The 14,414-nt window shown below is 49.4% G+C and overlaps 1 protein-coding gene across 3 annotated transcripts in view; it reads right to left on the bottom strand.

Annotated features, from left to right (window-relative positions):
- FBXW11 (F-box and WD repeat domain containing 11) overlaps positions 1–14,414 on the bottom strand; it is a 1,385,831-nt gene that overhangs the window by 61,552 nt on the left and 1,309,865 nt on the right. For all 3 annotated transcript variants that reach the window (XM_069654341.1, XM_069654340.1, XM_069654339.1), the window contains one exon: positions 1,122–1,310. In XM_069654341.1, coding sequence (XP_069510442.1) covers positions 1,149–1,310 — 162 coding nt within the window. In that variant the 3' untranslated portion in view covers positions 1,122–1,148. The remainder of the gene's footprint in view (positions 1–1,121; positions 1,311–14,414) is intronic.

Below are 14,414 nucleotides of genomic sequence, written 5' to 3' on the forward strand. Positions count from 1 at the left end.
TGATGTGGCTTTAATAATTATGAGAGCCAAAAGTGACCATACCTTACACTCAGATAAGGCGTATGCTTAAGTTCACAACTGTCAGGATAGTGACTCAGTTATGTGGTTTGGTAACAGAGGTGTATACCTTAAATGCACCTGCTGAAACAACTTGGCTGTCACTGCAACTGTGAAGAAGGCACCTGTGACCTCAGAACCTGCTGTGTTACTGGAGAGCAGATGCTGCAGATCAGGATATTGGTCCAGCAGGGCACAGGTGTACACTATCTTTATGGTATGGAAGTTGCTAAAAGTTTGGGCCTGGTTAGCAGGTCACCCTTTCAGAGATTGAATTACCTGCATCATTTTATTATTATAAAAATAAAAAATGTCAGGTCTTCAACACTTTTGCCAGATGGCAATCCTTCATAATTCTATTCTCACCACAGGACTCAAGACACATTTACCAACAAGACTGGATTGACCAGGATGTCTCAGCAAAACAGAATGAGGTCTATTAGCAGTCTTTAAAAAAAGATATATTTGCATTCAGTTCTACCTTGGTCCACATCGTTAGACCTCCAGTTAAACATCCTTTGGTTAATTTATCGCTGGAATAGAATACTTTATATAGCCCTCCAGATGTCCATCCTCCACAGCTTAGGGTCAATGAAAGTGAGACATATTATTCTGAATTCATTTTCAGATACACAAAGCATACATGAACATTAAAACCTATACATATGCAGAATGGCGGTATTTAGCACAACAGAACCAAAAGTGGTTTAATTTCTCTTAATAGCTTGGTTCCTGCTATAACAGGGTCTGCACAAATGAATGGTTTTGCTTGCAACCAAAGAAAGATCCCTAGGTTGTGTTAAGTTTAATTGCGGCCACATATTAGAATTAACCTAGATGCACACATGATAAATCACTTTCTAACTAACATAATCTGTTCATGTTACTGTAGTATGAAGCATTTAGTCCATAGACAATTTGCAGATAACATTTTGAATTACTGCTTTGTCAGTGTCAAATTACAAACATGCCTTAAGCTTCATGTCATATCAATCACATGAGTAAATAGAAGCGTACACTTTAGTGTCACCTAAAAATGTGGGGTTATTTCCAGAAACAGTTACCTGATTAGGGTAGAAAAGTGCAGATTGTTATCTTGAGATGTACGTGTATGTTCTGGATGGAGAGCGCGTCTCATTCTGGGCACTGGGTGGAACATTTAAAAAATCCCAAATCAGAATTGTGTCATCATGGGAACTACTAATTATCTGAAACTCATCGAACTGGAGTCGAAAAACACGTCCTGAATGTTCCTGTGAAATAAAATAGTTGTGTAGTTATTAGTTCATGAAAACATCAAGTTTACACAATTTTTGTTTTAAAACCCATCCAGATTGTACAGGACTCTTAAAACTGCTCAACTATGTTCAATATTGACCAATCTAATCCAGATGAGATTGTGACTTGTGCATGTAGTCAATCGACAGATGGGGTTTATATTTTGAATATTACAAAACAGAACCATATAAATACAGATTCCTAAACCACTGACATCAGTCTTGAAAATCATCCCTGCATGTAGGATTAAAAATGTCAATTATATGGCAAATCCAGTGACCCAAAATAATTATTTGGCGTTTTAGATCAAGCATTTGGAAAAAAAAAAGGCGAAAACGATAAAAGAAAATTAATGTCAGATGGTTAGACTAAACCTTTGTGCACAGTAATCCGTCAGGATGAAGAAAAAATGTCTTAACTTAATTCAAATGTATCTATTATAAGAGGAAAGTACACGTTTCTTACAGTGGTAACTGGACTGCTGTTCCTTTATTTTGATCCAGGCTCACAGGCTGTCTTGAATGTAGCGTATAGCAAGGCGGCAGCACTTTTGGCACAAAAAAAAAATAGAAAAGCAATGCTAAGGCCAAAGGTTTTGGTGTGTGTGGGTAGGTACTGGATAGACCTTTTCTAGGCAATGCCATGATGGCACTCAGTCAATAGGCATAGCTACAGCTGGAAAATGATGCATGTAACTGGGCATTCAACATCAATGCCTGATAATTGCAATTCAACATCTATGCACAAGAAAAACTGTTGGCTTTAGCAATGTTTGCTTTTAACAAAGCAGAAGGGAGAAAATGCATATTGCTTACAAATCAAGAGCTGAAGGACCACTTGGTAAGACATTCTTACTGCTATTAAGTCATTAACTAGTAGAAGGCTGCTTAGAAACAACACTGGCAGGCTTTCTATTCTACAGCACAAAACTGTGCTACTGTGTGATGGAGCTAGCACAATGTGCTGCCAGCAGAGAGTTATTGAGCTGGAAGGGGAAGGTAGTCAGTGCGAATGGGCTGCGCCGAATCCTGAGATGTCGTCACTTCTTCCCAGGGGGGGAGGCCCTTTCTAGGAGGCTGCTCCCCGATAGTCCCCCTGAGGGTGGTACTCAATGGGAGGATCTCATGGGAGGAGACCTCTCGAATGGGGACAAGGGAAACATTGTATGAGAAGGCGGTATATACACCCTCCATTTGTTCCCTACACATTCCTTTAGTCATTAGCCCCCTCTGTTAACACACTCACAAGGCAAGGATAGGCCCCACAATCTGCATACCGCCCAAGTAATTTCCCTTGTCGCCGAATTTGGTAAAGAGAAGATATCAAGTGAGCCCAGTCAAAGAAGAGAAGTTAAGAACTGTGTTTTAAACCAAAGTGAGAGACAAGGAGATCTGGAACTGGGCTGACAAGACATGCATTACTTACCGTAATAGCATTTTTGATGATTGTATCTGCTTTGATTCACATGCTGTGCATATAGTCGACATCCATTGTTAACTGCAGAGTATTGCATCTCGTCTTTCGGGGCCGAAAGGGAACGTCGGCATAGGCGTGCCTGTAACACTATCCCCATCCTGACGTGTAGTGTACCCAAAATCCCTCACGTGCCGAGGACCCTCCGATTGTATTTATTCTGCCATGAGGGAGCCCAAGGCTATAGTGAGTGAGTACATGAAGAGAGAAGTAGTAAGACGTCTATGTTCCTTCCACCCCGAGCGGGGAGGTAGGGAGGGCGCATGTGAATCTAAGCAGATACAATCATCAGAAGAACAAGTTACTTTCTTACCTGGTAACGTTCTTTTGAGGGGATGGTCCAACTACGTATTCCATATCTATGACAGTAATCACCACAGCTGTGCTGCTTCAGAAAAATTTTCGGCGTCTGCGTCCTGCGTCGATGACGCCGATACGCCGTCCTCGAGGACCTCCTCCAACGGCTGACGTCACCAGATGTTATGAGTAGGACGCACAACGCCCGTAGCCTCAGCTGTAGTTTTTTCCCAGAACGTGTGGCACCAATCATCTGCCAGTATGACCACAGAAAGCCTTGCGGAACGTAAGCTGCAATCGCATAAGAAATTCTGTAGCGGGGTAGGCAGGGAGGGAGCGATATGGAATACGTCGTCGGACCATCCCATCGAAAGAACTTTACCAGGTAAGAAAGTAACTTGTTCTTCGAGGGGATTGGGTGCTCCGACGTAATCCATATCTATGACAGACTCCCAAAGCAGTACCAACGTAACGAGGTGGGAAAAGAATTTAGAATATACAAATTTAGAATGCCCAATCAAATTGCAGAGTAAAAGACCGCCTTGCCAAAGGCCAGATCCTGCCCCCGGATAGAATCGAGGGAGTAGTGACGTACAAAAGTATGGACCGAAGCCCAGGTGGCTGCATCACAGATGTTACGAATAGGAATAGCCCTCTGCAGGGCAGTAGAGGCAGCCATACCCCTGGTCTGGTAGAATGGGCCCATAAGCCTACCGCAGGGTCCTTACCCTTCCAGCGTAACCAATAAAGAGTTGATCGTCCACTCTGACCCGGGACATGCGTGAAATATAAAAGCTTAAAGCTCTCCTAGGATCCAGCCTATGGAGCCTCTCCTCTTCCTTACCAGGATGCGGAGGAGGATAAAATGCCGGAAGAATAAACTTCTGGCTTAAATGAAATTCCAACACCACCTTCGGAAGAAAGGAAGGACGAACTCTAAGGACAACCCTGTCCTTGTGAAACACAGTGAAGGGTGGCTTAACCGAAAGTGCCTGTAACTCACTCACTCTGCGAGCGGAAGTGACCGCAACTAAAAATACAGTTTTAAGAGTTAAGTCTCAAAGAGCAGGAATGCAAAGGCTCAAACGGAGCACCCATTAGAAACTTGAGAACAAGGTTCAGATCCCAACAGGGCACCTGGAAAGGTGACAGAGGGAACACATTAGTGAGCCCTTTCAGAAATTTAGAAATTAAAGGGATTTTAAAATAAGAACACTCCTCAGACAAGCGCTTAAATATAGACAGCGCCGCCAGGTAACCTTTAACGGTACCCACTTGCAGGCCCTTTTGGGCCAAAGAAAGCAAAAAAGACAGAACCACAGGAATGTCACGTGAAAAAGGATCCACATTCTTAACCCTGCACCAGTCGCAGAACTTTCTCCAACGGCAAAGGTACAGGGACTTTGTTGCAGGCCTTCTGACCTAAAGCAACACCTCGATCACGTCTTCAGGGAGGTCCCAATCCTTATACCTCAACCTTTCAGAAGCCAAGCGGGAAGGTTGAGGGATCTGACCTCTGGATGGAGAACCTGACCCCCCCCCTCCCGTGAGAGCATATCGTCTCGGTAGGGAAGATGACGTGAGGGCAGATGGACAAGTCGAGAAGGTCCGGGTACCACGTCCTCCTGGCCCATGCCGGAGCAATGAGGATCATCTGGGAACCGAACCTCCGTAACCTGTGCAGCACTTGCGGAATGACGGGGACTGGAGAAAACGCATACAGCAGTGGGAAGGACCACTCCACTACGAACGCGTCTCCTAAGGCTCCTCTTGGAGGAAATTCCCACGAGCAGAACCTTTCGCACTTCCGGTTGACACTTGAGGCGAAGAGATCCACTTGAGGGGTCCCCCAAAGGGCGAAGATCTCCAGGAGAATCTCCTGAGCCAACTCCCACTCGTGAGAGATCGCGCTCTGCCCGCTCAGAGCATCCGCCGTCTCGTTTTCGTCTCCGGCCAGATGAACTGCCGAGATTAAAACTTCCTGCTGGATTGCCCAGAACCAGAGCTGCATCGTCTCCCTGCACAGAGGAAGTGACCCTGCCCCCCCCCCCCTTTTTGTTGAGGTAGTGCATGGCCACTGTGTTGTCCGTCAGGATCAGGACATTCTTTCCTCGCAGTCGGCAGAAAAGCCTTCAGGACAAGCCTGACGGCCCTCAGCTCCAACAGATTGATATGGAGTCTGGACTCCGACGGAGACCAACGACCGATGACTCAACTCGTTGGCATGAGCTCCCCATCCCGTGAGAGATGCGTCCGTCACGATCGGCACCTCCGGCCACGGTAGCCAAAAAGGAGCCCCCTTCATCAGATTGCCTTCAACGGCCCACCACAGAAGGTCCTGGGTGGGCAACCGAGGACGGCACCTGAACAGGGTCCGACATCCTGCCGCAGGACAGACCACTGGAGCTTGAGTGCCCATTGCAAAGATCTCATCCGCAACCTGGCCTCTGGCACCAGAAGAATGCAGGATGCCATGAGGCCGAGCAATCTCAATAACAAACGCAGGGAGACACTGGGCATGTTGGAACTTGTGCACCATCTGCTGAATGTGATGAGCCCTCACCTGGGGAGGAAAACACTGCCCCAGTGACGTGTCGAGCACTACTCCGATGTACTGGAGCCGCTGAGTTGGCGTCAAGTGGGACTTCAAGTTGAGGGAGAAGCCCAGCCTGTGAAGGGAGCGGCAGGTGACGGACAGATAATCCAGGACTTGCTCGGGAGAGCGCGCCCTGATCAACCAATCGTCCAGGTAGGGGTAGACGTGAATCCCCCCTTTCCTGAAATACGCTGCCACCACCACCATGAGCTTGGTGAAAACCCTTGGGGCGGAGGTCAATCCGAACGGCAGGACCCGAAACTGAAAATGCGAGTCACCAACCGCGAACCTCAGGTACTTCCTGTACTTGGGATGGATCAGCACATGAAAATAAGCGTCCTTGAGGTCGAGAGACACCAACCAGTCCTGAAGTTGAAGGGCCTGGAGGACTTGAGAGTAACCATCTTGAACTTGTCCTTCCTGAGGAGTTTGTTCAAACCGCGCAAGTCCATGATGGGTCTCAATCCCCTGTCTTTCTTCGAAATCAAAAAATAAGGGGAATACCATCTCTTGTTCCTTTCCGCTACAGGCACCAGTTCTATGGCGCCTTTCTCCAGCAGGGTTTGAATTTCCTGCGCAAGGAGCGGATCTGGACTCTTCAAAGAGAGATTCCCTGGTGGATTGTCGTGAGGCCTCTGCCGGAAAGGAAGACAGTAGCTGTGGGCTATGATCTCCAGAACCCACACTTCTGAAGTAATGGCACGCCATTCTACAAGATGCAGCGCCAGCCTTCCTCCAACCGGCGAAGCATGGGCCTCATGACTGAGCAGAAGCGACTGCGGCGTTACCTGAGGGCAAAGAGGCAATTGCTCGCGCAGCCTTGGCACCTCAAGTACCTTGTTTTCCACCTCTGGCACTCCTACGGTTGCCCCTTTGACTTGCAGCTCTTCTCGCTTTACTAAAGGATGAGTAATAGCGAAAGGAACCTCCCCTCCACTGCTGTCCCCTAGGACGAAAAGGCCGAGGTTTGGCGGACTGCAGCGGCCAACGACTTCGCTGCAGCTTTGGAGGTCTGCAACCTCTCAAGGCTCTCGTCAGCCTTGCTGCCAAAAAGATGTTCCCCTTCAAAGGGCATGTTGAGGAGCCTGGCTTGCACATCAGGAGTATGGCCCCACAGCCTCGAAAGGCGTCGAGTGAATCAGCGTCAACGTCGATCGCGGCGCCGACATCACCGACGGCTTCGACACAGGCCTCGAGGGTGGTGCACCGAGTGGGTCCTTCCACAGCCTGGGCGCCGACGACTTCCTCAGTGGCGGAGCCTCGAGAGTCAGTCGACGACCTCGGCGCCACCGGCGTCGACGTCTTCTTTGAAGACTTCACAGGTGCACACGGGCTCGAGCGCGTCGAGGACTGGGACCTGGAAAGGGCAGGACTGGAACGATTCCCCTTGTCTGAGCGGGACCTCTCCCGCGAATCGTGCTGACCACCCAAGCCCGAAGGCGTACGAGCGGTGTCTCCAGTATGGTCATGACCGACCCCTCTCGGGAGGCGCGGACGGACCGGAGCCCTGCGATTCAAGAATCGCCAACATTTTCTTCCCGAAGGAAGCCCATTCCTCCGGAGAGGAATGCTTGGTGGGATAAGAAACCCGCAGACGGGCGGAGTCCTCGGACAAGGACGGCGACCGATGACAGTGCTTCCGGGAGTGCCTCGAAGAGGCAGAGGAGTGGCGGGACCCACTCCGGGACTGAGACCCCCTAGACTTACGACTACAATGCGGAGAGTCGCCCCTCAAATCGTCCGTCGAAAGCCCACTGGACCTCGCCTTCCGGGGCTTGGATACCTTACCGACCGACAGCTTCTTCTTACGTTCCCGCAAGGCCTTGGACGTAAGCGACTGGCAGTCGACACAATCATCCGTGTTGTGGGCCTCCCAGAGGCACCAGAGGCAGGCGTTGTGCGAGTCCGTCACCGACATCTTGGACCCGCAGTCCCCACACTTCTTGAAGCCCGGACGCGGGGTGGAAGAAGAGGAAGACATCCCAACAATACTTCACAAACGAACAGGTTCGAAGAACCTAAGGAACAGAAACTCCAATGAGTCGAGGCGCGCCGAGATCTCCGAAGCGAACATGTTGGTGGAAAAAAAGGAACTGAGGCTACGGGCGTTGTGCGTCCTACTTATAACATCTGGTGACGTCGGCCGTCGGAGGAGGTCCTCGAGGACGGTGTATCGGCGTAATCGACGCAGGAGCCGAAAGATTTTCCGAAGCAGCACAGCTGTGGTAATTACTGTCATATATATGGAATACGTCAGAGGACCCAATCCCCTCGAAATGGTATTACGGTAAGTAATGCACGTCTTCTGATGTTTGTTAATCTGCTTACAATCACATGCTGTGCATAGACTAGCAAGTAGTACCCGGAGTTGGAGGTGGGTTGTGAGAAGGAACAGTAGAGAAGAACTAGTTACTCTTACCTTGTAACGTTCTTTCGATGGGATGTTCCTCCGACGTATTCCTTATCTTAGATAGAAATCCTTCAGCTTTGCTGGCCTCGGAAAATTTTTTTTTTTTTTCGCCAGAGGGCGCTGCGCGTCGATGATCGCCGAGTCGATGACCCTCGACGGCCTCCGTGCCGACGTCGACGTCATCCTGCCTATAAAGGCCGCGCGCAGCGTCCGTTGCTCAGTTCCGTTTTGTAGTCCCCAGTAATGTTTTTGGATTAGACTAATCACCTTGAAGGAGCATAGGCTGCAAACCCACAGGAAGTCATACTGCGGGGATGGATGGGAGGGTCGATAAGGAATACGTCGGAGGAACATCCCATCGAAAGAACGTTACAAGGTAAGAGTAACTAGTTCTTCGAAGGGATTGTGTCCTCCGACGTATTCCTTATCTTAGATAGACTCCCATAGCAGTGGTATTGTGACTGGAGGCGGGAGTAATAAAAGTTATGTTACCCTTCCAGAATGGACAGAGTGTAACACAGCCTTGCCGAATCTAGTTTCTTGACTAGAGGAGGAATCCAGGCTATAGAATTTGGTAAATGTATGTGCGGACGACCATGTGGCAGCCGCACATATATCTCGAATTGGCACCCCTCTTTGAAGGGCTGAGGATGTTGCGATACCCCTGGTAGAATGAGCCCTTAGATTTTGAGGAGGCTCCTTTCCTGCCAATTTGTAGCACTCCAGAATGGCTAAAATAATCCATCTGGAGATGGTTTGTTTTGTTATTGGAAGGCCCAACTTATGTCCTGCATAACCTACAAAGAGTTGGTCTGCTTGTCTGATCTTAGCCAATCTGCTGATATAGAAGCTCAAGGCTCGCTTAGGGTCCAGCCTGTGCAGTCTCTCTTCCTCCTTCCCCGGATGAGGAGGAGGGTAGAAAGAAGGTAATATAATCTTCTGAGTGATGTGAAACTCCGAGACTACCTTCGGGAGGAAGTTAGGCTTCACCTGAAGAACAACTTTGTCCTTGTAAAAGATTGTATGTGGAGGTTTACACGATAAGGCTTGCAACTCGCTAACCCTTCTAGCAGATGTCAATGCTATTAGCAAAACAGTTTTGAGGGTGAGAAGCTTCAATGAACAAGAGTGTAGTGGTTCAAAAGGGGCACCCTTTAGGAAGTTTAAAATTAGGTTTAAATCCCATAAGGGAACTTGAAAAGGTTTCGGGGGATAAACATTAGTTAATCCTTTTAGGTATTGTATTACCAATGGAATTTTGAAGTATGAAGGCTCCTCTGCAGTGCGCTTAAAGATTGATAGCGCTGCGAGATAGCCCTTAATTGTGCCAACCTGTAGGCCTGAATTAGCCAGGTAAAGTAAGAATGACAACACCATAGGTGTACCACAAGAAAAGGGTTCAATATTCTTTTCTCTGCACCAGCTGCAAAATTTGTTCCAACGGCAGCGGTATAGAGTTTTAGTTGCCGGCCTTCTGGCCGAAAGCAACACCTCCATAACATCATCCGGAAGGTCCCAATCCTTGTACCTCAACCTTTCAGACACCAAGCGTGAAGGTTGAGGGTCTTGATGGCTGGATGGAGAACCTGACCTTCCTTCTGCGAGAGAAGATCCTCTCTGTATGGCAGTCGAATTGGAGGGCAGATGGACATGTCTAGAAGGTCCGGGTACCACGTTCTCCTGGCCCAATCCGGGGCAATTAGGATCATGGTCTTCCGAAACCTTCTCAACCTCCTGATCATTTGAGGAATGACAGGGACCGGAGGGAACGCGTACAGAAGTGGGAACTCCCAGTCCACTACGAACGCATCTCCTAGAGCTCCTCTCGGGGGAAATTCCCTTGAGCAAAATCTGTCGCACTTCCTGTTGATACTGGTGGCGAACAGATCCACTTGAGGGGTTCCCCAAAGGGCGAAGATCTCTTGAAGGACTTCCTGAGCTATCTCCCACTCGTGAGAGACTGTGCTCTGCCTGCTCAGAGCGTCCGCTGTCAAGTTCTTCTCTCCGGCTAGGTGAATTGCCGATAGAGAGATTCCTTCCTGAATTGCCCAAAACCAGAGCTGCATCGCCTCTCTGCACAGTGGTAGTGAGCCTACGCCTCCTCTTTTGTTGAGGTAGTGCATGGCCACTGTATTGTCCGTCATTATTAGGACGTTTCTTCCCCGTACAGACGGCAGAAAAGCCTTCAGCGCTAGTCTGATGGCTCTCAGCTCCAACAGGTTGATATGTAGTTTGGACTCCGATGGAGACCAACGACCGCTGATGGTCAAGTCGTTGGCGTGAGCTCCCCACCCCGTGAGTGAGGCATCCGTGACTACTGTTATCTCCGGCCATGGTTGCCAAAACATTTCTCCTTTCAGGATGTTCTCCCGACAGGCCCACCACTGAAGGTCTCGGGCTACTTTGACCGGGATCCGAAGGAGATCTGTCATCCTTCCTGAGAACTGTGACCACTGAGTTCTCAGTGCCCACTGGAGGGATCTCATTCTCAGGCGAGCCTCCGGCACGAGGAATATGCAGGATGCCATGAGGCCTAGCAACCTCAGAAAGTCGTAGGCTGGGAGATATTGGGCATTCTGAAATCTGATGACCATCTGCAGAATATCTCGAGCCCTCACCTCTGGTGGCAAGGCTTTTCCCAGGGAAGTGTCCAGGACTGCTCCAATGAATTGGAGTCTCTGTGATGGTATCATCTGTGACTTCTTTAAATTGAGGGAGAAGCCCAGCTTGTGAAGGAAGTGGCAAACATAATCTAGTTGTCTCTGAGCCTGTTCCGAAGATACAGCTCTGATCAACCAATCGTCTAGGTAAGGGTAGACATGAATCCCTTCCCTCCTTAGACTTGCAGCCACAACCGACATTAGCTTGGTAAAGACCCTCGGGGCGGAGGTTAGCCCAAATGGCAGAACTCGAAATTGATAATGAGAGCTGCCAATTGCGAACCTCAGGTATCTCCTGTGCCTGGGATGGATCGGCACATGGAAATAAGCGTCCTGGAGGTCTAGAGATACCAACCAGTCCTGAAGCTGGAGGGCCTGAAGGATCTGAGAGAGAGTCACCATCTTGAACTTGTCCTTTCGGAGGAATTTGTTCAATTCCCGTAAGTCTAAGATGGGTCTCAGTCCTCCGTCCTTCTTCGGTATTATGAAGTAGGGGGAGTACCAACCCTTGTTCCTTTCCGCTACAGGTACCAGTTCTATGGCACCTTTCTCTAGCAGGTCTAAAACCTCCTGCAAGAGGAGCGGATCTGGAAGCTTCAAAGGGTTGTTCCCCGGTGGATGACTCTGAGGGATATGTAGGAAGGGCAGGCAGTAACCTTGGGCCACTGTCTCCAGAGCCCAAGCATCTGACGTAATAGCCTGCCATTCCGTCAGATGGTGAGTTAACCTGCCCCCTACTGGTGTTCTGTGAGGGGAGACCTCAGAGTGGTTTTGAAGCGGCTGATGCAGTTGCCGAAGGTAAAGTGGCTCCTGCTCCTGCGGGTGCGGCTTTCTTTCCCCTACCCCGTCCACCACGGGTAAATCTTCCTTGGCCTCTTTGAGCCGGTCGTCCCCTGCCCCTTCCATATGAGGAATAGTAACGAAAGGACCGTCCTCTCCACGATGATCCCGAAGGACGAAAGGTATTCTGACGGATAGCAGCTCCCAATGACTTGGCTGCTGCCTTGGACGTTTGCAGTTTCTCCAAACTGTCATCCGCCTTCTTTCCAAAGAGGGTAGAACCGTCAAAGGGCATATTCAAAAGCCTGGTCTGCACGTCAGAGGCAAAACCAGACTTCCTCAACCACGCATGCCTGCGGATTGTGGTACTTGCCGCCATGGCCCTGCTGATACTGTCAGCAGAATCTAGGCCAGTTTGTAGGGTCTCGCACATCGCATCTTTACCATCCCTGATGATGTTTAAAAATGCGTCCCTTTCCTCTCCTTCTTGGAGGCAGTCAGCCGCTGATGAAGCGCACTCCCAAAGGGTGTGGCTGAACCTAGCGAGCGTACAGGTCGCGTTAATAGACTTTAACGCCATGCTACAGGCAGAAAAAACCTTCTTAGCCATGGCATCATACTTTTTGTCATCCCTATCCTGCGGAGCAGTGGGGTATGCAGATGTGCTGCCTGATGAGGTTGCAGCCTGTACAACCAAGCTCTCAGGAGTAGGGTGTTTTGACAAATATTCAGGGTCAGAACTAGCCACCCTGTATTTTGTTGACAGTTTTTTATTTACTGCCGGGATAATTTCTGGCGTTTCCCAGTTTGTCAAAATCCTTCTCTGTAGAGCAGAGTGAAATGGAACCACAGGATCCTCCTGTGGGCCCTTGTCCAGTATGTCAGTGAGGTCATCCTGCTGAAAGGCAGGAGAAGGTGCAGACCAACCCATAAATTCTATGATTCTAGACATCAGAGCTCTATATGGAGTCTCCGCATGTTCTCCTGGGTCTGGTTTGATAAATTCTGCTTCAGGAGAAGTGTCCAAGCCACTAGCTTCCTGAAGTGCATCCTGAAGATTTTTTAATCTTCCTTCCTCAGAGGCGAAAGTCTCTGGCTCTGGTGATGTGGTCCTCTGTAAATCAATATCTTGGTCTGAATCCTCCCTTTCCTCAAAAATCGAGGTTAAAGGGGGATACATTGGTTTTTGGAATGGTATAAACCCCATTTCCAATGCAGAAGGAGCCATCATCACAGGCCTTGAAAACGTCGATGTCGTCGACACCGACGTGAAAGTACTCGAAGGCGCCGTGAAAAGCGTCGAGAAATGTGTACTAGGCCTCGAAGAACTCGAAAGGATCGGAGTCCTGCTCGAGAACGACGTCGACGTTCTCGGCGTCGAGTCGGAGGTCTTTTGTCTAACCGTTGGCTGTGGAGTAGCCGTGGTTATTTCCTTCACCGGCGTCGATATCGGCGTCGACGTCGGCGTCGACTCGATCGACTGATGCGCCGATGAATCCTTCGACAACGGCGTCGATGGCGCCGACCTCTGTTTCGAAGGAGTTTTCGACGATGGCGTCGATGATGCTTTATCTCCCGATGGCTCGAGGCGCTTTCGGGTTGACTTTTCCGCCGGGTACTGCGACTCGCGGCGTTTAGATTTTTTGGGTTTTTTACCCGGGGTATCACCCTCAGCTGTCTTCGAGGGGGACGAGGCCGCTTTCTCGAAGACGCTTAGCATCTTTTTCCTGAATTCCTCCCACTCAGCTTGCGAGCTGCGTTTTGTGGGGCAATGAACTCTCTCAGGAGAACTCGACGAAGATGACGAAGGGGATCTCCTACGTCTCTTCTTCGAGTGTCTCGATGTCGACGAGTGGTGGGAGCCACTTCGTGATCTAGATCGAGAGTGTTTTTTATGGTGAGGAGACGAACGTCTCGACTCTACCGAAGAAGCTTTCGAGGAAGTTAAAGTTGACCTACCTCTCTCGAGCTTCCCCCTACGCTCCTTCAAGGCTTTCGCCGTCATGGAAAGGCATTCCTCACACTCCGAACTCTGGTGCGTGATTCCCAGACACCACAAACAGACCCTGTGAGGGTCCGTCAACGACATTTTCTTCCCGCAGTCTCGGCACTTTTTGAAACCGGACCGAGGGGTCGTCGGGTCGGAGGAGGATGCCATCGATATCGAGGTAAATAGTAGTTATTATATACGTTATCTTGACGAGAACTGAGCAACGGTGTTCCGAGGCACAACGAAGCGCGGAAAAACGGAACTGAGCAACGGACGCTGCGCGCGGCCTTTATAGGCAGGATGACGTCGACGTCGGCACGGAGGCCGTCGAGGGTCATCGACTCGGCGATCATCGACGCGCAGCGCCCTCTGGCGAAAAAAAAAAAAAATTTTCCGAGGCCAGCAAAGCTGAAGGATTTCTATCTAAGATAAGGAATACGTCGGAGGACACAATCCCTTCGAAAAGATGTCTTAGTACTGCTTGTCCCACCTGAGAAGCAGACCTAGAATGAGTGTCTAGGCAATAGTGTTTTGTAAAGGTGTGTACAGAACTCCAGGTTGCCGCTTTGCAAATGGACTGAAGGGGAACATTTGCAATGAATGCTATGGAAGCCCCAGTGCCTCGAGTAGAGCGTGCTCTGGGCTTGAAGGGCAGTTCTCTCTTAGCAAGAGTGTAAAATAGTGCGATGCATTTGACAATCCACCTTGAGATAGCTGATTTAGAGACATGATCCCCTTCTCTACCAGCCGCTACTGAAACAATAAAATGGTTTGTTTTCCTCAGTGGTTTAGTTCTTTCCAGGTAGAACATGACTGCCCTGCACACATCCAGTGTGTGTAGGCTTTTTTCGGCCATGCTAGTGGGATTCTGGA

The sequence above is a fragment of the Ambystoma mexicanum genome, chromosome 3q (genome assembly GCF_040938575.1).
Source record: "Ambystoma mexicanum isolate Mex_15411 chromosome 3q, UKY_AmexF1_1, whole genome shotgun sequence".
Classification (NCBI taxonomy): Eukaryota; Metazoa; Chordata; class Amphibia; order Caudata; family Ambystomatidae; genus Ambystoma; species Ambystoma mexicanum.